The sequence below is a fragment of the Daphnia magna genome, linkage group LG2 (genome assembly GCF_020631705.1).
Source record: "Daphnia magna isolate NIES linkage group LG2, ASM2063170v1.1, whole genome shotgun sequence".
NCBI classification, from domain to species: Eukaryota; Metazoa; Arthropoda; class Branchiopoda; order Diplostraca; family Daphniidae; genus Daphnia; species Daphnia magna.
Window position 1 is genome coordinate 14252675 of NC_059183.1, and position 22165 is coordinate 14274839.

The window sequence follows — 22165 nt, forward strand, 5'->3', positions numbered from 1 at the left end:
TTGCTGCTGATCACAGTAGGGGCATGACCCCCTACGGGCTTATCACAAGTCAAGGGGAAACGGGGCCACAGAAATGAAGGGAGCCCGGATATGCACTTCAATTTATAAAAATTTTTACAATTTATTTTCGAGGTGAATCCGCGACTAAAGGTAACGTGCAGGTAGCGTTCTTCGAAATTCCCACATGCACTACTGCGATCCGTTATCGTTTTAAAATCTCGTTCAACTAAGTACCTCTTTTGATTCAGTATGATTACTAACCTATGTTGGCCTAAAGGAAACGAAACATGAATCAATATATAAACGATGGCCTTTCAATATGTATTCAATAAAATTCGTGCAATCCTTTCTTACCTCTCGTTATGGAGAACTGATAGTATTCATTGTATTCAGCTAATGGTTTGACATGACATAGTCCGTTGCATTCTACTCACCAGATCTCCTTGGACTTTAACATTCATCTTGCATGGAAATCGTCGAGACGGCATGTAGTCAATTAGTTTCCTGCTGGATGGTAAGTTGCCGGACGAGCCGCGATGTCACGTGAGTTTGATCTGTTTGGATGCGGATGACTTGCTAATGCATTAGATTTCCGTTTTTTATTTCAAGGAAAACAGTACCTTCTTCCAATTTGCCTTTGTGGGTCGATATAACCTCGAGATCAGAATAATGCATAAAAGTTTTCTATTAAAAATTGAACATTAGTACAACTTTTTCCGAAGCACAAAGTTATTAAACTACGTGAGCAATGACGTCGAGGAAGTGAACACCATTCCGATTGATGCATCTAACGGTGAAGAAACTAACCAAAAAGCAACCACTTCCTAAAACCTCTGCAAACAACAAAATGAACTGCATTTCAATTTGTTGTAATCATGTGTTTACATGCAGAAAAAACCGACAGACCTAGAACTTCAGCTTTAGCCTGAGATGGTTCAAACCGATCAACTTCATTTCAGGAACTCTGTATCAGAATGACACACCTGGGAGTTCTGACGTCGCGCACGTAGAGTCATTTTCGGTAACAGACACATGATCGCTTTCACACTAGACATGTGATTTAAATCTGCTGTCCAATGAGGCCGGGAAGTAACATAATTCTATATTTTTTTTAAAATGACATTTTTTGTTATACCTTCCTAAAGGTGATGCCAATTTACAACACAGTCCTCTGAAATTTCTCACCGGGCACGAGCGATACATCTTCAAGGCAATCAGGAGCAGTCTGATTGAAGAATGCTACTGTTTTCGTGTTGTCGAAAGCATTGGAGTGACTGACGGAACGGCAGAAATTAGGATGTATTTTTGATTTGCTGATTTTTCTGCAGCACAGAAGTGACGTCAAGGTTGTATTCTTCTTGCCATGTAATACAGCGAATTTTCTTCCATTTCCTTCATGACCCGCTCGTCCAACCGGGAAATCTGTACGTATGACGTTTAGAATTGCGACAAACCGTTTTTGCTGTGCACATTTTTCAATGCTGAGTACATTCTTCAGGCAATCGATTTTGCAATTCTGCAAACATACTATTACAGCACCTATGAGGAAAAGAAGAGGGTAAAAGTCTTCTCATTATACTCTACAATATTTATTACCTAATATACCATGATAAGCTCTTCTGTTGTTGTTTTGTTGGGTGTAAAGGATTGGTGCGTGATTTTTATTCAAAGAGTCATTTTTCCCTTAATATTTCTTGCACTTAAATCAGATGATGCTAAATGTTACTCACACTAAACAGTAGCCACCCATTAAACTAGGAACAGCTGGCAAATTTGACTGTTAACTGAATTTAAATGAAGCAAGCAGCTGCTGGAATCCTTGGCTTTAGGGGAGACACACAAGTAATTATTGATTACTTGGGTGAATAGAAGCTGACACAGAATGTGCAAAAGGTAAACAACTCTGGGTCACTGTGTGTTCCAAACACCATCTTGCTTGACCACCAAGACTTAGAGAATGAAAGTAGTCAATAATAGTTTTGCTTACAAGAAGACGGCATTGTGCGAATCAGCACGTTGAGCAGACTTTTTCCCTGTCTACTTTTACACACTGTAGGGCTGCAGATAGGAACTGCACCTAAAGATATGAAAACATTGTTTGACAGCAAACAAAAACTGAAATAAATAACATGCAAATATACTGTACTGTACCATTCAATTGACGTCTAGTGAAAATCAACCTTCAAACAATCGTGTGTCGTGAAAAAGAGTGTCCCTCAAGTTTGTATGAAAAAATGGCAAATTTCAGTGTATTAACGAGTAGCCAAAAGAATGTTTAAAACGGGACGCACTGAACATTTATTAGCTCCCCGCTTAACAAGCTTAACCTTAACACCCCTGGAGTTTCTCGATAAATCTAGTCTCAAATTCGTCTGCTTGCGTATTCGAAACCATAAAATCGATAAAAAACTTCGAAGGAAAATTTTAATCGATAGCAATTTCTCCTATTAGGATCGCTAGATTACGCTGTTTGTTGTGATTATTTCCAGTAAATAAAAATTAATGGTGCTTCCTGGGGTACTGAAAATTTAGGGGGTCATTTGGCATTCCGTAATCGTGAATTTCGTCAACACCGAGAGCGTTGAGTTGAAACACCGAAGACAGAAGCCATGTAATTCGTTGCTCGGGTTAAAATTAATCAGCCATAATAAACAACGCCATCTATTTTCCTCTCTTTTCACGTGTGACTGAAATTTGGCCTTCAAATTGGCTGCGCTAAAACCATTTTTGATTCCGTTTTATTCAAAATCTACATAAATAACAATGATACTAATATTTTATTCGGTACCAGTGTTCAAATTTGATTTTAACAGGTTAGGTTTTCTTGAATTCTAAGTAAAAATATCTTTGCCCAAATTTTTTCGTGAAAAAGTCGGTCTTAAAAATAAGCCGGACAAAATAAGCCCGGCTCTTTCGCTAATTTATTTTATTTTTGAAAATCCCAGATATAGCTGTTACTATGTATGGTTTACATACTAAATTTAACAAGGATTATGAAAATCTGTTTCATTTTCTTGCAAGACTTATAGTTTTTGAGTAATTCAAGTTCCAAATAGTTATTTCTCTCTAGTACACTCCACCAGCAATCTTGTTCTAAAGTATAAAATATTAGCAAACACAACTGCTGTTATATCGTGATTGCACAATGAATTTATCTCAATGGCGTTCAAAATGTTAACCCTAATACACAGATGTTGGAAACGGCAGATAAACTAGTATGGTTAAGTGTTTATTTAAGTTACAATGCATTAAAAGGAAAACTTTAAGAACATGATAGTCAATAGATGGGATTGCATTTTTAAGTTTTCCAAAATCATTATGGTGTCAACAAACGCCGATACGCGCTTACATGGAGGGGGGTCGTGTGGCTGGAACTTTCGGGCTCTGTCGAAACAGAGACGACTGGACGAGGGAAAGATTTAAAAATGCCATTTGTGGGTTTGAAATAACGAATGCAGTAGCCCACAATGAAAATTTCCTTATCTTGACCAGAAGCTAATATACTTCAATCAACGTCGTTTCAATAAAACCAACAAACTCCAATATAAATCATTTTCATCTGTGAAATTTTCGATGGGCATAAAGCAGCACATAAGTACACTCGTTCTGTGTTGTCTGTTTGCCTCTTGTTTTCTTGTAAAGGTTAGGAAGAACAAAACGATATTATTTTCACCGTTATTCAAATACGGAACATCACTAAACACTACACGCAGCACAAAACAACCAGGGGCGGGAAAATTTAATGCCCTTTGGCCGCTTCTTTGGCAGCTACGATTAGCGGATACAGACTGGCCAACGGACGGGCAAGTTTTAAGAACGGATGCTGGAAAACGATATGAAACAGATTGGATAAAAATGTATGCTAAAGAATTTTTATTGGAAAATACCTTCAACATCTCAGAAGAAGAAGCTCGTTTATCAACATCAACTTCTAAACAGCGATCTAAGAAGTCCTGAAAAACGGCAGATAATTTATCCTTGTCCTTGATATCGGGTTTTCCATTAGTAGCGATGAGGTAAAGAGCCTATACAAAAATGACAAATGTTGATATCACGACAAAGATTAAGATTTTCTTAAAAGTTTTGACAAGACATACTCGCAGAGGATTTTCGTTCAGGTAGGGGGGTTCACCGTCTATCATCTCAATTGCCATAATACCCAACGACCACAAATCAACTTTTGGGCCGTATTGCTTACGGGTTACTACTTCAGGGGCCATCCAATATGGAGTGCCAACCATGGTGGTTCTTTTTGATTGCTCAGGACTGATTTGAGCGCAGAATCCGAAATCGGCTGAGGAAATAAAAGTAAAAGACGATTAAAGAAAACGTAAAAGGAGCGATATACCGAAAAATAGGTCTTACTTAGTTTGACTGATCCATCCAATCCGAGTAGAATATTGTCCGACTTTATGTCTCTGTGGATAACATGGTTATAGTGAAGGAATTCTAAGGCTTGTAAAACTTCTCGGCACACTGCGGCAATTTGTCCTTCGTCCATGCACGTTTCGGTAACGACATCTGTAAGCGACCCACCCGGAAGATATTCCATGACCACCTGAGAAAAACGACAACATAGAAATATGGAAACTTTTTTCACGAAAGGACAGAGGCTTTACCCAGAGCTCGTCACCGACTAGGTACGAGTCGAGGTAGTTAACTACGTTGGGATGCTTATTCTCTCGCATCACTAAGATTTCATTGATGATTAGCTCCTTTTTGGGTTGTTGGGACAGATTCATTTGCTTGATGGCTACTTCTTGACCCGTTGACGTTTCTATTGCAGTATATACCGTTCCTGAAGCTCTAAAGACGGAAGGTTAAAATCAATTGTGGAACTATTGTTTTTTGTTTTTTTTTACTATCCGTTACCCTTGTCCAATTTTCTCCATTTTCGTATATTTGCGATTAGGATCACCGACACTGACAATTAACCGTAATTTCTCAAGGATTTCTTCATCTGACATTTTTTTCTTCCTAACGTTCGGTGTTGGAGTGTTGGTATTTGCATTCTTATTGCGATCCAATGCATAGGCACCGTTGGTAGTGTGACTATCTTCCTCGATAGGCTTCGTATACTAATTAAAAGATAATTCATGTCTGATATTAAAGAAAAAACCCTTATCAGATCAATTACTATCGATTTCGTTCTCTCAGGACGAGCAGCCACTGGTGGAGGGGGAGCTTTATCTTCGCCGTCTCGTTCGTTTTCCTGATTGTTTGCAAGGTCAGCAAGATGATCATTCCCTTTGTCATCATCTCGTTCAAGACTTCCAATGGTGTCAGTGGCTTGACTCGATTCCGTTTCCGGTGTAGACACTGAGCCTGAACCTGATCCTTGTCGCCCAAAACTTGTAAGGTGGAGGGGAGTCGTCAAGCTATGTTGTGAGGAAGAATGACTGTGATGGCTCGGGCTATTGACAACCAACGAGATTTTGGGGCAAGAACCATCTGTTTGCTGATATGTAGGTCTCGAATACGTGCCTAATCCATCCACTAATGAAAAGCAAAATATTAATACCAGCTAAAGAATAAAGAAAAAAAAAAATATATATATATATATATGCAACTGGTAACCTGTGGTTTTCTGCGTGTGCGTTTCCATGTACTTAGTTTCATTGCCAACTTGGGAAGAAATGTCGTACCATTTGAGCACATCGAGTACAGCTTGAGGATTTTTCTTCTGCTCCTGTTTGCTAATGTTCGACGATTGCAAGAGCTGAGCCCATGCTTGTGGCATTCCCTGTGCGCAACGCCAATCAAATTACATTTTTTATTGTCCATTTAGCTCATAAAAGAAAAAGAAAAACTACTCATTCTTCAAAAAGCAGACTTAGCTTTAAATCATTCCTTACTTGACATTGCTGCTTGCATTCAAGAAAACACAGTTAAAATTAATACAAAATATGAAGTGGCTACATGAGAACACACACCCATATACATCCCAACAAACAGAGCCTTGATTAGTGGAATTTCTTTACTACCAAAATTTTAAATCAAATTATATCAAATTCCCATTTTCAACTTAATCTAGACAATGACATATTTATGCTGGTTATTCAAATTTCTATACATTAACTGTAAAGCCATGCATTCCTAATACATGACCCACAATGCAAAAAAAAATATATAATCCATGCATGTGTTTGAGACAAGTACCGTGAATTCTCCAGTGATGGCATCAAAACCAACATGAACTGTGTGTTCAAAATTGGTTGGATAGGAGATGTTGGGCTTATCAGGTCTATCATTGTTCTTCCTCTGTGGGACTTTAACTTTTAAGGTTTTTTTCTTTTCAGATTCAGGTTCCTTTGGTAAAGGTCTGAGGTCAACAGGGACAGGTACAGGAACTGCTTCATTCCTGTAAACAAAAATAAAGAGATGAAAATTCTTGGGCTGCAGAAACACTGCTGGATAGCAAACAACTTGTCCTTTCTTTTATTGCTCACCGATTGCTAGTTAGTCTGACAGGAGGTGCAGGTGGCTTATCCTCTTCATCTGCCATTTCCACCAATTTTCACCTTCGTCGTATAAACAAAATGACTGAAATAAGCTTTCGGTTTGTTGAAACTTCGCGTAGATACACAAATAAAGTGGTAAACGGTCCAACTCTATATCAACATTAGAAGTTTTAACATCTGACTGTTCACTTCTCAGTAAATACTATACGAATTCAAGTAAAAATGTTCAACTGAAAGATTTCCAGCGCAAATAGTAGTAAATTGAGGAAAAATATGGCAAGACGGAAAACACATACCACCCACAACAGAACAAATTACTCGATTCGACTGCAAGAATTTTTTTACCGATGGACTTGGGGAGTTGTTTCAAGACTGCTTGTCACTTTAAAAGATCGATGTCTAAGGTATCGATAGCACTATTTCCGCCTTAAAGTAGGCGATACATAGATGGGAATGATAGGATGGCTCCCTAAGTTTCTATCCCTAATTTATTCCATATCTGCAACTGTTACATGGATATTAGATAAACAAAATTCACTAGGCTTGCCATTTCAAGAATCGAAAGGCAATTAACCTATGGCACATTCAACACTCTCGACTATCGACTCTTTCGTATTCGGCACGCACCAGTGATTATGCCTTACTTGTCTTGCGTGGGAGACAAAAACCTATTTATGCACAGCTCGAAGAAGTTTTTTTCTTGGGCTAATTCAGTTGAATGTTGAATGACGTGCACGTACTCATTTATGCAAGATCGCTGAAATCTGATATCTGAAACGTCACCTGAATAAAAAAATTATGTAAAAAGATGAGGTAGCAACGATGGAAACAATACCTAATCATTCTAGTCAGTTTTGGGCTATTTCGTCATCCAGTACTTCAACGACTAAACGTACGCAATAAACTATAAATACTTATTCGATTTAGGATACATTATTTTTTTTTCTTTAACGTAGCGAATAGTGTAAGACAACACGTAGCGTGTTCAAACGCTGAGGTAGAGTAAATGTTGAAAAGACAAACGCCATACAAAACAAAACGAACCTTTAGGAACTAAACAGAAAGTCACAAAACTGGAGGAGGTGCTTTAGTCGGCTTTATTTGCTGTTCAAGTTCTGTTTAATGCATTGTAAATAATATTTTGAGTGTGAAGTTTCCTATACTCCACGAATTCCTAAGGAGTGCCTGTCTTGTCCCTTCGAGGATAACAGACCAGTTTGGTGATAAGTTATCCGTTATCGAGCACTGAACCAACAGACTGACAAACAGGTAAAAATAAGGAAATTTTAAAAAGATAACAGGACAATTCTCGCAAAAACCAATTTCGACAAAATGCCTTGACCCGTTAGAGAAAACGTAATCGATTCGTTTGTTTTAAAACAAAGTATTATGGGCACACTAAAAAAAAAGGGTCTGTAAGAATAAGTTGTCGGTGTTGATGTAAGCGCCGTAATAAGCCAAATTTCAACATGGAAGAAGAAGGCGGGTTTTTCCATTTTGTTTTCTTTTTCTTTCGTTTTTCTTCTGTCTAGCTCTCACTACCGAGGTTAAAAATAGACCCCTCTTCTGGCAATCGAGATTTTGGAGGAGAGACATCTCCCAAAGAAACGTTAGCAACCAACCACATTTTACAAATTCAGTTTCAAGACGGAAAGACAACTGTTCCCAACGGCCGCTCTCGTCTCTTACTTCCGCTTCCGCCTATTTCCTCTGTTTATTGTTGTTTTTTTCGTCTTCTTCGTGCTGCTGTGCAAAAGTGCTTACTTCTCCGCCCATGATAACTTACTAGCCAAAGCATGGATGACTCTACAGAGTCAGATGTTCTCTACGAAGCGTGTTCAATCCTGATGCGATTATCAGCTCGTTCTATCAAAGGGATCAGGGCAGATATTGATCAAATTGAGTTACCAAGTTTGTCACTCGAATTTCAAAATTTCGATGAACCGTCGCTTTATAGAGCTGACAAAAACGGCAACAGCAGCAGCAGCAGCAGCAGCTTGAATTTCGTGCCATTATTATTTGGCCTGTTCGCCCTAGGTCTGATCGGGGCGGCTGCCCGTAACGAACGCATTCAAGGTTGGACTCTGTTGTTGTCAAGAATTTTACGAAGATTGATTCGGAAGGTGAAGACATACGTCACCAGGTTAATTGTCACTCTGGGCCCTGTTCGAAAAGGTGATTTACTTAATCTACATATGAAGAGTCCCGGTTCTACGTGGGATCTACGTTCGAGCACTGAGCAGTCTGCTTGTTTTGCTCTACAAGGCAGACGACCCAAAATGGAGGATCGATTTACTTTGGTCGAAAAACTGGGAGGCACACAGCTCCATCTCTTCGCTATTTATGACGGGCATGGAGGCGAAGTAAGAAATACAGTTCGTCTGATGAATAGAAGCGACAGATTAATCACCATTCATAGTAGAATGAGATTCATTGTCATTTCATTAGTGGCAATAGCTAGCGCCATCAATCATCACGTTCCACGCATTAAGAAGGGCCAGCTGTGCTCCTCATTAGGGAGCACAGCGGGTTCGTTTACTTAGTGAACCGGTTCAAACGTGAACATTTTCTTGACGCAGAACATTTTTTTTTCTATCTATGGTAAGGGATCTTCGGTAATGTATTACTGAGGGGAAAAAGTCGAAGTTGACAGGAGACGCTAGCTCGTGCTCGTAGACACGCATGACATACATAATGTTCTTTGCCAAGATAAAACGTAGCTATTTTGGTCAAGTCCCTGTTGTTCCTTTCTCTTTTGAGGTGAAGATATTTAAGTCTTCATCCCTTCCTACACCTCGCGCCGTCATAAAAGTATCATGTCCTCTTTCAAAAATAGCCCCCCGTTTACTCTTTGAACAAAATGAGGGCCATCTACTGACTTCAACCGACTATTTGTTCCCAGATCTATAAATATATCCACTTTGTTTTCTTTTTTCAAAATCATATGAAACACAACGCAAGTTTGACGTGTTAGTTACACATTCAATTTTGTTTTGTCTATAGTTCGCGGCTGATTTCGCTCAGCGTTGGATTGTTAATTGGCTGGAGAAACGGTCTGTAAACTACAAGAGTCGGCTTCCATTATACGAACCATGCACATCAGTTTCTCCTTCAAGCGGTTATCAGGAGATTCGGATAGAAGAACCGAACGCCAATAACGATCCACCCGAGCCGGCTTTACCTGACAAAAATGGAACAACAGCAAAAATTGGCCGCAGAAACAGCTTGACCAGCCAGCAACAGGAGTTGCCTTCGCAATCAGAGATGACTAAAACTCCATCCTTGAATAGAAGGCAGCATTCACAACAAGAAGGTCGGGTATCAGTATTCTCACCCTGCTTTGTAGCTTCGTTTAAGACAGACCTGGTTAACAAAATAATTGAATTTTAAAATGAAAGCATTGTAATCTCCTTCATCAGATTTCAAATAAAAATCAAAATATTTAATTGTTATTTTTTTAATTCTAGGCCAAGGAGATTTACCTAATGTCAGTGGCATGCTGAGGCGGGGAAGTAGTGGACGAGAAGCCACTAGAAAACTTGAACTAAGGCGAAAAAGCAGCGCACGAATGCCGATACCCACCACTTCAAAGCGTCAATCACTCGTTGCAAGTGGAGAATTTGACCTGTCTAGTGAGCTCACAACAGCGATCATGGAATCCGATAAGGCCCTGCTGGTCGAGGCCAAGAAGCGCAATGACGTAGCAGGTAAAAAGAACCCGTCAATAATTCCATAAAATCCTACATCGTTTTCAAACACTGTTCCACAATACGCCCCTAAAAGGCAGTACCGCTTTGGTAGCGATCTTGGATTCAGCATCAGGACAACTGACTGTAGCCAACGTTGGAGATTCGAGAGGTATCCTTTGTGATGCCAAGGGAACTGTTATCCCCTTGTCTTTCGACCACAAGCCTCAACAGGTAAATAAATTCTCCATAAGTGCTTGAGGACCAATGGATCATCTCTGCTTGTGGTACAACAGTTGAAAGAACGAAAGCGAATCCAAGAAGCCGGTGGGTTTATATCTTTCAACGGTGTGTGGAGAGTGGCCGGAATTCTAGCAACTTCCCGTGCTCTAGGAGACTTTCCTCTTAAAGGTATGATGAATAAGCAACGCTAAAGGGATCAAATAAATCCTAACCAAATATGCAGGATCGCAAACTGTTGATTGCCGAACCGGATGTACTTTCTTTTGATCTTCACGAACTCCGACTTCATCAGCCTAGCTTCCTCATTCTTGCATCTGATGGATTGTGGGATGCTTTTACCAACGAAGAAGCTGCTTTTTACGTTCGTCAGCGACTTCACGAACCGCACCTCGGCGCAAAAAGCCTTGCTATGCAGGCTTATCAGCGTGGATCGGTAGACAACATCACGGTACTCGTAATTAATCTCAGCAAGCTGTAAAGAGTGAAAAGAACGTGTGCTCGAAAAACTTATAACATTATCCACCATCACTTTCCATATACATATATTGCCCCGATAGATGTCCTGCAAATATATCACCAGTTCCACACCTCTAATAAAATGAAATTAATCAATTCTTGATTCATTCACTGATGAAAATCGTCAGAAACATACCAAAAATTTGGAAATGATGGGAGGTGGAATTACAACTCCTGATTAAGGGCGATTTGTGCGCTAGCCACGTAATATTTGGTTGATTGAGAAGTCGAATAGCGTTGCGAAAGGTGAATCTCGTCGACCATTACAGTACCAAAATTATAGTCCTTCCAGTTCTACCATAAAAAAAACAAACGAAACAATACAAAATAAAACAAGATACGCATTACATTGCGTCTACCAAAGACACTTTAATTCTACATTACCTCTAGTATGGGTCTAGCATTGAAAGTGGAACGCACAGGATCATTTTCTGAATCGTCTTTTACTTTAAACAACGAATTCATAATGGTTGCATGAAGTTTGACGTGATCATACTGGCGATCCAGCAAGCCATCCGCTTCTAATGAATCCACTATGGCATCAGCCATTTGCTGTAGGCGACCTGAACTGTCAGCGCACTTTCCATACAAGACGTCTACCCTCTCTGGGTCGTCGTTCATGTATTCCACGCCTCGAATTTCGATTTGAAGAGGAGTCGATCCCATGAGATCTCTTAAAGAAAAAAGTAATTCTATCAAAAGTTCCTGAGTAATCGGATTACAGGATACCTTATGCGCTTTCCGCAATTTTGTAAACTTTGTGCAGCTCGCAATCTTTCCTCATTGCTGAGAAGTACCAGTGTTCCAATAGTTAAATGAAGTTTATCAGGATTTTGAAATAAATCTTCATCAATGGCCTGTGGAAAACATTTTCAAATAATAAAAAACCTCCTTAAATTTGATAAAGTGAATTAAATAACACTTACGCCTCGTGAAAATTGAAGTACATCATTTTTGAATTGGATAAAACGCGCTTTAATATTAGGAGTAGTCAGGGGTATGGAGACAAAATGTGTGAAAGGCATTCGCTTTCGAGCGTTTGACACCACAAGGCTGACTCGTACAAAGGCGGACGTGACATCTTTAGCATTGAACCCGGTGATGACTTAAATTGGAAAAGCATTAAGTATAATTTAGAATGAATGTGCAAAAACTTGAATCATTCATACCAACATCCCCAGATTGACCCTTCTTAGGAATAAATAACTGGACTTTGGTATCTTTTTCAATTTGCCGCTTTGCATCTCCATTTCCTTCCAATTATTTTTGAATAATATTCACTAAAAAAAAAATTTAATGCATGGAGACTATGATTAGCTGTTACACTTTAAAATCTCACCTTGCTATACACATTTTGACACGAAACCTTCCATCTCCAAGTTGCTCAATTGGAACATTTGCTGTTTCACAAGAATCACCTTCATCATCATAATCACAGGATTCAACTAAAATAAAAAGTTTTTATTTTAGTACTTAATGTAAAAATTGTACCTGCAAGAAAGTTATGTGATGTGATATAAGTTACATGATCCCAAATGTTGTCCATCATGTTGTTTATTGGACAGTTCAATACCATCCTGGTACGTCATTCCCATCGTCATACAATGGGGAGATTCGATTCTTACGGTAGCACCTATTATCAATCCAAATCACTTGCGGTTGAATTACATCCATGCTGCTTTGGAACTAAAAAATGTGATAATGTGATATGGTGATATCGAGAAAACAACACAAGCAGACGACGGTACCATCACGCTTCTGCACATTTTCCATTTCAAAACGTGATAAATTCAAAATGAACGATCAGCAAATTAAGCTTTTTTTAGTTTAAATTTAGTAAATTTTCAATCAAACAAAATAATGGTTGTGGCCCATGGATCTGGGTAACTATACCACCCAACTCAAGCCGTTTTTTTGGTACCATACACCGGAGCGGATGTTTTCTCTACGTGTGAATCTTTAGCATAGGTAAAGCAATGAGTTGTAAAGCCGCGTTCATTCGGCCAACAGCCCAACACATATTTTAAGCCATAACGAAACACACAACGAAACAATACACATAGGCAACTAAATCTGATGAGATATTACTCAAGTAGTGGAAGTTTGGTTCTTTGCTGCTTGTGATAACTAACAAGACAGTCAATTCACCTCACTTACACTACCTGGCAAAGCACAACCAAGTAGTGGATCTTAAACACAGGGAACTATAAAAGGAATTTTGTTATTGGAATTTTGACATTGGAATTTTGATTTGGCAATTTTTGAAACACCACTTAACTTAACTTAACTTAACTTAACCGCTTAACTTACTCAACCACAGTACAATCAGAGAAGATGAAATCCGACAGTCTCTTTGGAAGTCCCAGAGTCTCAATGAAACCTGAAGTCTTCATTGGCAGAAACGATTTCAAAACCCTCGACCGACACAGATCGCTAAGCGCTATTGGGTTATGGACAAGGGGGACTTTTCTTTGGCGGAAACGTGGACCCCACAGTGCCCGCCTATCCCTAGCTCTAGCAGAGTGGGAAACTTCAGCAAGCTCACGTCTTTGGCTTCTCCGGTCACGGTCAGGAACTGCAATTACTACGACCTCAACATAGTCTATCTCTGGATCAGGATAAATTTGCTCAGGATCAGCAACGGCCCTAACAACCGAAGCTGCCATCCACTTCTTTGCTAGGTATCCCAAGGCAGCAGCGGCACCGACAGCCAAAACAGCAATTTTCCCAACGGAAGGCATTTTTGTTTTGTTTTTTACACTGCACTATCACTCAAAGTGTCTGGTGCACGTTTATTCACTAGTAATGTGTCTTTTGTCACACTGCTTTTCACTTTTGGTTTGTTCACACCGCACTATCACTGGAACTGTCTGAAACACTTGTGTATGCTGGAACTGTCTGAAACACTTGTGTATGCTGGAACTGTAGAACTGTTGAAAGCATTCGATTTGAATTGGATTGACGTTTGTGGTAATGGCATTCCACGTGGCGCTGAGACCACGCGCGACTGTTCATCCTTGAGGAGATCCAGCAGCTGGACCCTTGCCCGTGCAGTCTGTACACCATCCGGCGATCCATATTTTGCTCATGATCGCCTTGGCTCGGCTCTCCCGCCACTCGCTTCCCCGTCAATGGAGGGTGGGGCAGCCCACTTATGAGCAAAGCAGGCTGCCATTTGGGCAATTTATACTCAAGAACACCTTGCAGCCCAGGTAATACCCGGGTGGGGCATGCTGCAGTCAGTCTCACCTGAAGCGCGCAGGTACGTCTTGAGACCGACCCCATACCACAGCAGTAATGCTGCGGCCAAGGCCCACTTTACCTAAAAAGAACTATTAATGGTTAGATTGACCTACCCGAAATAAATGCGTTAAAACAAGCCTAATATGTAAGCAAGGCAATACTTCCCGTAGCGGTTCCGGTTGCGTTCGTTCCCACAGCTTCCCGCAGGCTGCTTCCCCATAGGACGATTCTCAGATCTTCGGTCCTCCCCAATAGTGTAAATGACGTCGGGAAATTTCAATAATGATTCAACAACTACAATTCCCGCCACCAGGGGGCAATATTTTTCAATTTTCATAGACTCGTCTGCTTCTGAATTTATTTATTCTTTTACCTAATTTGTTTTGAATTGTGTACTCCGTATTGTTTACCTTCGTCCTAATATTTATACGAAGACTAATATGGAAGATCTAGACCTTAGCGATTATAAAGTAACATCAGAAGTCCATGTGTTCAGTGAAGGAGAATCGGTTGATGATGATGAACACATTGGTAAAGTCCAAGTTAGCATAAATAATCCTTAAAAATAAAAATAGTCATGTAACGCATTTATTTTCTTACACCAGTGATTTCAACCTTCAAGTTTAGCCTACCTAAGAATCATAGTCTTAGTCTTCACCAAAATGTGAATGAAGAAGTGGCTGCTGATGGTGATGGTGATCTAATTGTCCAAAGGAAGAACTATACTCCAGATTATTCCCTTTCTATAAGTAAATACCATTATACTTCTAGTTGGAGAGAGACAAATAGCCATTATCTACTCTGGAACCGTTTTGAACTTGTTACAGAACATCATGTCAATACTTCACTCGACTTAGTGGGGTTACAAGTCTGGCGAGGAGCATTTTTATTGGCAGATTTCTTACTTCACCATGCCACGAAAGAAGACACAGATTTCAAAATTTGTAAAGATGATATTGTAGTTGAGCTTGGAGCTGGTACTGGATTAACAAGTATTGTTGCAGGAATGGTGGCTGGTCATGTTGTGAGTACAGGTAATGATCCATCAGAACTTTTTTTTGTATTAAATTTTCAGCCTAATACACCATGTTCATTTTCAGACATTTCGAAAGGGAATATCCTGTCCTTGATTGATACAAATATTAAACAGAATTCAAAGTGGATCACAGGCCAGGTTGAAGCCATGGAACTAGATTTTTGCAATTCAAATTATTCAGAAAAGCTAGTTGGTCTTCTACAAAACTCAAAATTGCTTCTAGCAGCAGATGGTAAGAATAATTTCCTCATAGGCAATGGAATAGAGTATTTCTAATTTAATTACTTATTTCTAAAGTTGTATATCACGATGATTTAACTGATGCCTTTTTGTCGACTCTGAAAAAACTGATGGGCATGGGCCGTCCGAAAACTGCCCTCATTGCCCTTGAAAAAAGGTAATGTCGCTAGAGGTCGATAAGTGTATTTCATCGAACTCACCAACCAAATATTGTTCTGATTTTCTAGATTCGTGTTTACTTTGTCGGATTTGGACGTAGTAGCCCCCTGTTACAACTACTTTCACGAAAATCTTTTACAAGAATTTAATTCATACGATATTGTGCAGCTCGATACTAGTCAAATAACTCAATATTTTTGCTACGAGCGAGTTAAAGAACTCGTATTATTCAAAATTCAAGAAAAGGGCCCATCGCCTTAATTTAATGCTCAACAAATAGAATTTATTCTCCATCATCGGACTAATCATGTAAATAGATAGGGATGTATTAAGCGTGTGAATATTAAGTCACTGGTTATGATTTGTTTTGTTTCTTTGTCCGTGAATATTTAGCCTCCGCTTCTACATGTCAAGCGGTGTTGATGGAGAAAGTGGAGGGAGAAAGGTGAAACATGATAACAGCAACAAACAAAAAATTACAGACAAGATAATTTTTTCCCTCCCTTTCACAGTGGTCATGGATATACAGGATCGTGAGTGCTTTGCCCGTTTCATTTCAACGCAGGCAACTTGTGCTTGCGCTCTCACTTGCTGTTTTACAGCGAATCCAAGGCAGCATTGCTTAACTGGGAGGCGTAGTAATTTACCGACTAGAAAGAAAATATTTGATTATTAAAAGCTTAAAATAATTGCAGATAAAATTTTAACTTGATACTTTGTATATGAAAGCGTACTGTTCCCCAGTTTGTACACAGCCGGCCCTGTCCTGTCGAAGACGATGGACGGACCGGGGGATATCGATACTCCGGCTCGAATCAAGATGTCTCATGCAGACATCGATGGCCAAGACAGCCCCTGTCCGTCCTGTTCCTGGGCTACAATGGACCACCATAGGAGCTCTTTGTTCCTTGGACTGTCCTTTACGAGCTTCCAGCAATAGGGAAACAATAGTCTTGCCGTCCTCTGGAACGCCAGTGGCTGGCCAAGAACTATACCACAAGTGCGTAATGTCACGCACTAGATTGTCTTCCATTCGTTTCAATTGGATGTGAGATGTGACGTAATTATCGCGCAGTTCTCTCGATTTGAGAGTAACCTGTTCACATTTTAGATACAGATTAAACAATCAGACCATAAAAGTGAGCCACGGAAGTAAAAAAAAAGAACGGACCTGATAGTCACCATAAAGGCGGTGACAGTCCAGTACTTCCGAGGGGGGAAGGTACTCTGCGCAGCGAGAAACACCATTCTCTGACAGGTCTGTCAACTGAATGATTATCTTGCACTGATTCTCCCAAATCATTTGCCAAAAATCTTGAACCGTCTCTTCCATAGGTCCTTGGCACCCGATATAAAAATGAGGCTCCTCTTTCGGCCCCTATCCATTCAAAACCAGATAAATATTTTAATACTCGTGACTTCAGCTACAAAATAAATCCTACCTTGATATAATTGGCATTGATATACTGTTCAATGGTATCTGCTGGCTGATTTTCTTGTACACGGATATGAACACGTGTCTCGGGAACAGGCAAAACATTAGCATAACGATTCTTGGTCTCGACGCCTACAGGTGCAGTTCATCGATGCGCACAGTCGACGTGGCAATGTTACGAAACTCAGCCTCAATGCTTGTAATAGGCTTCTCCATGTACAAAGCCAGCTGAGCTGCTGTCAACGGCACCGAAAACACCGTCTACATTTGAAAAGATTAAGTTAGCTAAAAAAAGTTCATACTTCTTTTTTAAAAATAAAATGTACCGAATCGTCAAAGGCCTGATTACAATAGGATCGTTTTGAGGCGCGCAAACTGTTGCGAACTTTTCCCCGCTGCCACGTGTTGGATTGGCTGACATTATCCAAACTGTAGGCATCCATCCGTGCAGGCTGGCACGTTCCCTGCACGGCTCGCGCTCGACGTCGACGCAATACCAACAGAAGAAGAATAGCAATTGCCAGGCAGAGAATGGCTGCAATGCTGACGGAAACTGCTACAATAGTTGTAGTAGTAGAACCCTGATCGTCAGTTTCCGAACCCTCTGTTCTAGGCCATTCATCATAGGGATAGTATTCCGTTGAAGTTGGATCGTAAAACGGCACAGATGGTTCCTGGAAAGTTACGGGTGGATTGGGTGTTGTTGGCCAACCAGCTAGTGGGTTAACATTGTGTGGGACGGATGGCGTAGGTGGCGCTTGCTGTGGAGACACTGACCAACCGGATGACGTGAATACAACAGCGCTAGTCGTTGTTGTTTTTGGCGTCGTCGACGGAGCCGACGTCGTGATTGGTTTGCTGGTCTCTGTCGGCAATACGGTCGTACTGGGTGGTCGCGTTAATGCGGGAAACAAAGTGGCTAGCCCAGAAAGAGCCGAAAGGGTAGTAGAACGACCCGATTCTTCTCGATTACCTTTCCCGTTACCGATATTTCTTTCTTGGTCAGTCGATTCCTCCGGCTGCCAGGTAACTGTGGTCACTGGATCACTCGTACTAACCGCCACGAGTGCCGCTCGTAAACTAGTTGATGGCACATTGTTTTCTGTTGTCGACAAAACGGTGACGTTTGCTTCATCAATTGCAGAAGAATTTGAAGGAACATCGATCGTAGGAGACGATTGGTTATTCGAGCTGAAAATAGTGGACAGACCTGTTGTCACTGGACTCTCCTCAATAGGCGTTGTAAGAACATCTTCCAGCTGGCTCGTTTCTTCGCCTCCCGCTACCAGTACGTTAGACGGTTGCGTGATTAAACTAGTATTGGCCACTCCGGTCGAATCTTCGCTTGATGGTGTCAACACAACATTTTCTTCCACCTCGATATCTGTAGAATTCATATCGACAGGTATAGCGGTAGATGTTTCATTGATGATTGGAAACGTTTCATTTGCAACCATCGCAAACGAATTTTCCGTAGCGTTAAAGGATTCTTCTGCTACGTCCAATTGGCCAGTCAGTTCTTTTGTTGTATTATTAGCAACATCTTCCGAATTGACAATCGGAACAACAAGAGAACTATTACCAACTAAAAGAGGGTTATCGTTTGGTTGTTCTGTTTGATTGACAAAAAGTGGAACGAATCCTGTTGCTGGAATTTCACTTGTAACCGAAACTCGTCCTGAATCTGGAATTTCACTTGGAACTTGCTCTGTGGCTGGAACTGGAGCAATCGGTGGCACTGTGACTGGCATTGCGCTAGGAACTGGAATTGTTCCTACGGATGTAACCTCGCTAACAACTGGAATTGACGCCATAGATGGAATTTCGCTTGGAACTGGAATTGATGCTATGGATGTAATTTCGCTTGGAACGGGAACGGAAGAAGCGATGACAGAATCATTAGCTTCCGGATCAGCTATTATTGTGAATGTAGGGCCTGAGCTAGCATCGTCCAGATCAAAACGAATGACAGCCGGCCGAGATGAGACAGGAGGTAGTGTGGCCGTCGGCGTTTCGGTAGATGGCAGCCGGATGCTGCTAGATATCGTTCGTTCCGTACTGGTTGTTGTAGTCCGAGATTGAGTGGCCAAAATAGTCGGAAGAGGTCGCAGTAATGGTGTTGGTCGAATGACAAGTGTCGAAGGTCCAGGTGGGGGTGGCCGGACAGACACTGGAGACGGAAAGGGAGTCGACTGAGGGAAATTCGATTGCAAAGGTGGTGACACAAGACGAGTGGAGGCCCAAACTATCGGCGTCCAGTCATTATTATTGCTAGACCTAAGGCTATTGTCCAGTGTAGAGCCCGCTGACTGGCCACCCGTTTGCGAGGCGGTCAGCTGCGTTGGATCGTCTTCAAAATCCGAGTTGAGAAGAATTCTTGCCCGTAAATCGTTTGGTGGGAGGGCTGTTATTTCCTTATCGACTGAACGGACCGCAGTGGCTTCCAAAGCCGGCACTAGCGTGACTGGAGCATCTGTGGTGATCCATTCCGTGGTAATCTCATCTGGCTGGATCTCCTGGCTAGCAGCCGTCATCCAGCAGACGAGGCCAACGAGGCCAACAATCAATTCGGTCCGCATCACGACCGTCGTCTTCATGGCAACTGGACAAGCAAAAGGACAACATTTATCAAAACAATAGAGCACAAATCGATAATCAAGTCACGCACTTCCCAACCTTCTCTCAGCTTACCACTCGCGATCCTATATTATTTGGTCTAATAAAGCCATTTTTTTGTTTCCCGCCTGGATATAATTATGGATTGAGGCCGAGGCTCCATTGACATTGATCCTTGCTTTTCATCACAGTTTTCGTCATAAATAAATATATCTTTAACTATTCAAGTAGCGCATAGGTCACGCAACTTTCCGCAATGAACCGCCACATACAAAACTAAAAATCCATTCATCATCTTGTGTGCAATTTAAACGATTATCTGAAAAGGGAAAACCGAAGAGATCGTGCGTTAAATAGACCTCGTTAGTCGATCGTATCACGTGGCATGACGAAAAGAAAAAAAACAGTTTTTGAAAGAGTTGAAATGAAAATTGTTTTGGGTGGCACGTTTCCGATTTGCCGAATGAATTTGAATTGTGACGCAACAGTCAAAGCAACTAGAAACAATGCAGAATCGCGGTCGGGTCGAGATTAGAAACTGAAACACGCCTACCATTCATACGGCATCGGATTGCACGTTCACGGGGTGTACAATTTCCTCTACCTTGCCAACCCAGCTCCCCGTGCCTGGTAACCACAACAAAACGTGTGCAAACACAATATATTGGGAAAAAGACAAGTTGGCTTCTACAACCATAACGAACCTCCAACTCAACTTTTTTTTCTTTCTCTTTTTTTTTTGAACGATATGATCTATCGAAAAAAAGGTGAAATTTTTAGTTCCCATAACAAAACGACGTTGGAAAATTGGTGTCTCCCTTTTACCCAATTATTTTTTTTTTTTTTGTGTGTGTAAATAATAGAATCGCGGTGTATAAAGGAAACTGGGGTGGAAATGAGGGCCTAGCATGACGTATACGATCCACTAAATGGATATAAAAAGGACACAAAAATGTGTAATACGTTGTGGAAAAGAATGGCTTTTTTCGAATGGAAAAAAAATTGGAATGAGCCACTTCCGTTGGAACCTTCTCCTCCCCTGATGGTAACCCACATCAAAAGTTCATCGTCGACGGATTCTCTTTTTCTACCTGACAACAAACAATTTCGGTATAATCTTCTTACTTTTTGTCTCTTTTTTTGCCGTATTCCTTCTTTTAAAGGAAAAGTTTTGTTTGTTAGACGCCAGACGCTTTTTTGTCGTTAAAACCCGTTACGGGCGCCAACGTCCACTGCGACAGACGCACGACGTCGACGGAAGTGAAACCCGGGTCTTGATTTTAACGATAATGGAAACTAATTTATGTTTTACGACAATTCTCGTACGGTATTATTCGTATTGCAACAAACACAAGAGCAGATTTTACACATCGAAATGATCCGCCAAAAAAAAAAAACATGGCCGCAAGTTTAATTATTTTGATGTAGAGACTAGCTGATCATTTTTCATTGTTGCCCTTATTCAAAGGTTTTCCTTTTAAAAATGGAAAAATATATTCAATGAAAAGAACCAAGAAAGCCATGGCTTCTGGGTAGAGAACCCGATTCAAGGTTAAAACACATTCCTCGAGGCCAACATGGCCGTGTCGTACCTGGTTGGATTTTCTTGAGGAAAGGTTCTTCGAGAAAGTAGAAAACAAATGAAGGAAGAAAATACATTGGTCTTGTTTAGCAAATAAGACTGGGACACAAATTCCCTGGATGACTATCGTTAGAGACTGTACCGTTTTTTGTCCGTCTGGTCGCCATTACTAACAGCCCTCATAGTTTTCTGTTCTGTGACCTATTTGATAATTCTTTCCCAAGACTTGGCACATGAATTATTCATACTATAGGCACACCTCATTCATAACACTGGCGAAATAATTGATTTTTATCTCTGCATTTTCCTAGGCTGCCCCTAGCCCCTTAGAAAACCTCAAGGCAAAAGAAGCAACAAACCTGTGTGTGTGTGTTTACCGTTTCTTTTGTTTTGCTTTTTTCTTTCCTGACGAGTTCACAATCGCCGTGGCATTTTGTGATGATCAACTGCGTGACTCACGCGGTTACACCAACCAAATTCCAACGTACTCGTTCCCTTTTGTTGAGCAGAACGAAAGTTTGCCACTGATGATGCACTAGAAAACTGCAAAACACTCGGCGAACACTTTTTTGTCTTTCTCTACTATCCGAAATTGGGAAGATCTCGTAGAGAAACTGCAAAAACTGTGTGGTTGGGTGGTATTTTTACTGTGTGTGTGTGCGTGGGTTTCTTTTTAATTTTGAAGACGAGAAACGCTAAAGCAACCTGTCGCCGAGCGGTGCAGAACTAAGAATGCAATGGAATAGTGGGAGAAAGAGGAAACCCTGGTCTCTTTCTGTTGTGTGTGTATGCCACTTGGATAGAGCAAGGAGGGAAAAGGAATGGCCCTTATTATTGTCGGTTGCCCCGGGCTACCACCTTTTTTCCTATCTCTTACCTTTTGTATTCACCTGGTTTGGGTGGGTGGTGTTTGTGGGTTCCACTATCCTACGCACTACTGCAGCGCCT

At 40.8% G+C, this 22165-nt stretch overlaps 5 protein-coding genes and 1 long non-coding RNA gene across 15 annotated transcripts; 2 read left to right on the forward strand and 4 right to left on the reverse strand.

Moving 5' to 3' along the window:
• Positions 1-6: 6 nt before the first annotated feature.
• LOC116934709 lies at positions 7-2365 on the reverse strand. Of its 5 annotated transcripts, XR_006643168.1 has the most exons (9): positions 2152-2365; positions 1988-2077; positions 1597-1823; positions 1136-1539; positions 907-1066; positions 742-833; positions 621-684; positions 355-554; positions 7-271 (listed from the first exon to the last, which is right to left on the reverse strand). It is a non-coding gene; the product is annotated as an uncharacterized LOC116934709 (long non-coding RNA). The 5 variants fall into 5 exon arrangements; XR_006643165.1 differs by having other exon boundaries at positions 1597-2077; XR_006643169.1 differs by having other exon boundaries at positions 355-572; positions 1597-2077.
• An 848-nt stretch (positions 2366-3213) lies between these two features.
• Positions 3214-6944, reverse strand: LOC116916671 (serine/threonine-protein kinase Pak). 4 transcript variants are annotated; one of them, XM_032921967.2, is made up of 11 exons: positions 6807-6944; positions 6450-6611; positions 6160-6361; positions 5578-5743; positions 5138-5496; positions 4873-5078; positions 4620-4806; positions 4366-4558; positions 4098-4294; positions 3888-4025; positions 3214-3823 (listed from the first exon to the last, which is right to left on the reverse strand). In XM_032921967.2, the coding sequence occupies exons 2-11, from the start codon at positions 6503-6505 to the stop codon at positions 3740-3742; spliced, it is 1788 nt and encodes a 595-aa protein (XP_032777858.1). In that variant the 5' UTR covers positions 6506-6611; positions 6807-6944; the 3' UTR covers positions 3214-3739. The 4 variants fall into 4 exon arrangements, with proteins under 4 accessions (XP_032777858.1, XP_032777857.1, XP_032777860.1 ...); XM_032921966.2 differs by having other exon boundaries at positions 6758-6884; XM_032921969.2 differs by having other exon boundaries at positions 6450-6521; positions 6807-6880.
• Positions 6945-8054: 1110 nt separating this feature from the next.
• Positions 8055-11002, forward strand: LOC116916689 (protein spalten). 2 transcript variants are annotated; one of them, XM_032922003.2, is made up of 6 exons: positions 8055-8824; positions 9465-9774; positions 9929-10168; positions 10245-10381; positions 10444-10558; positions 10614-10796. In XM_032922003.2, the coding sequence occupies exons 1-6, from the start codon at positions 8258-8260 to the stop codon at positions 10655-10657; spliced, it is 1413 nt and encodes a 470-aa protein (XP_032777894.2). In that variant the 5' UTR covers positions 8055-8257; the 3' UTR covers positions 10658-10796. The 2 variants fall into 2 exon arrangements, with proteins under 2 accessions (XP_032777894.2, XP_045026325.1); XM_045170390.1 differs by having other exon boundaries at positions 8057-8824; positions 10444-10555; positions 10612-11002.
• Positions 10916-12659, reverse strand: LOC116916726 (activating signal cointegrator 1 complex subunit 1). Its single transcript, XM_032922059.2, is given in 9 exon segments — positions 10916-10980; positions 11043-11200; positions 11291-11579; positions 11636-11763; positions 11833-12011; positions 12076-12154; positions 12156-12186; positions 12246-12351; positions 12432-12659. Coding segments are annotated over 8 exon segments (1017 nt in total). The 5' UTR covers positions 12508-12659; the 3' UTR covers positions 10916-10980; positions 11043-11071.
• Positions 12660-14477: 1818 nt separating this feature from the next.
• LOC116916744 (methyltransferase-like protein 22) lies at positions 14478-15945 on the forward strand. Of its 2 annotated transcripts, none has more exons than XM_032922081.2 (6): positions 14478-14680; positions 14755-14898; positions 14977-15183; positions 15250-15417; positions 15483-15582; positions 15653-15945. In XM_032922081.2, the coding sequence occupies exons 1-6, from the start codon at positions 14590-14592 to the stop codon at positions 15843-15845; spliced, it is 903 nt and encodes a 300-aa protein (XP_032777972.2). In that variant the 5' UTR covers positions 14478-14589; the 3' UTR covers positions 15846-15945. The 2 variants fall into 2 exon arrangements, with proteins under 2 accessions (XP_032777972.2, XP_032777974.2); XM_032922083.2 differs by having other exon boundaries at positions 14540-14691.
• On the reverse strand, positions 15846-22016 carry LOC116916627 (mucin-5AC). The gene is made up of 7 exons (XM_045169278.1): positions 21595-22016; positions 17346-19621; positions 17240-17280; positions 17027-17165; positions 16756-16962; positions 16300-16680; positions 15846-16234 (listed from the first exon to the last, which is right to left on the reverse strand). The coding sequence occupies exons 2-7, from the start codon at positions 19614-19616 to the stop codon at positions 16181-16183; spliced, it is 3093 nt and encodes a 1030-aa protein (XP_045025213.1). The 5' UTR covers positions 19617-19621; positions 21595-22016; the 3' UTR covers positions 15846-16180.
• Positions 22017-22165: the final 149 nt, after the last annotated feature.

Excerpts from the sequence above, each read along its gene's own strand:
- LOC116916671 (XM_032921967.2), bottom strand. The coding sequence starts at position 6,505 with ATGGCAGATGAAGAGGATAAGCCACCTGCACCTCCTGTCAGACTAACT. Across the intron at positions 4,295-4,365 it reads GGATGGATCAGTCAAACTAA|CCGATTTCGGATTCTGCGCT; the intron begins GTAAGACCTATT and ends TTATTTCCTCAG. Across the intron at positions 4,026-4,097 it reads TGAACGAAAATCCTCTGCGA|GCTCTTTACCTCATCGCTAC; the intron begins GTATGTCTTGTC and ends ATTTTTGTATAG.
- LOC116916689 (XM_045170390.1), top strand. The coding sequence starts at position 8,258 with ATGGATGACTCTACAGAGTCAGATGTTCTCTACGAAGCGTGTTCAATC. Across the intron at positions 8,825-9,464 it reads ATGACGGGCATGGAGGCGAA|TTCGCGGCTGATTTCGCTCA; the intron begins GTAAGAAATACA and ends TTTTGTCTATAG. Across the intron at positions 10,382-10,443 it reads TCGACCACAAGCCTCAACAG|TTGAAAGAACGAAAGCGAAT; the intron begins GTAAATAAATTC and ends GTGGTACAACAG.
- LOC116916744 (XM_032922081.2), top strand. The coding sequence starts at position 14,590 with ATGGAAGATCTAGACCTTAGCGATTATAAAGTAACATCAGAAGTCCAT. Across the intron at positions 15,184-15,249 it reads TGGTCATGTTGTGAGTACAG|ACATTTCGAAAGGGAATATC; the intron begins GTAATGATCCAT and ends GTTCATTTTCAG. Across the intron at positions 15,583-15,652 it reads CTCATTGCCCTTGAAAAAAG|ATTCGTGTTTACTTTGTCGG; the intron begins GTAATGTCGCTA and ends CTGATTTTCTAG.
- LOC116916627 (XM_045169278.1), bottom strand. The coding sequence starts at position 19,616 with ATGAAGACGACGGTCGTGATGCGGACCGAATTGATTGTTGGCCTCGTT. Across the intron at positions 16,681-16,755 it reads GCCTTTATGGTGACTATCAG|GTTACTCTCAAATCGAGAGA; the intron begins GTCCGTTCTTTT and ends AAATGTGAACAG. Across the intron at positions 16,235-16,299 it reads AGTACGCTTTCATATACAAA|TCGGTAAATTACTACGCCTC; the intron begins GTATCAAGTTAA and ends TTTTCTTTCTAG.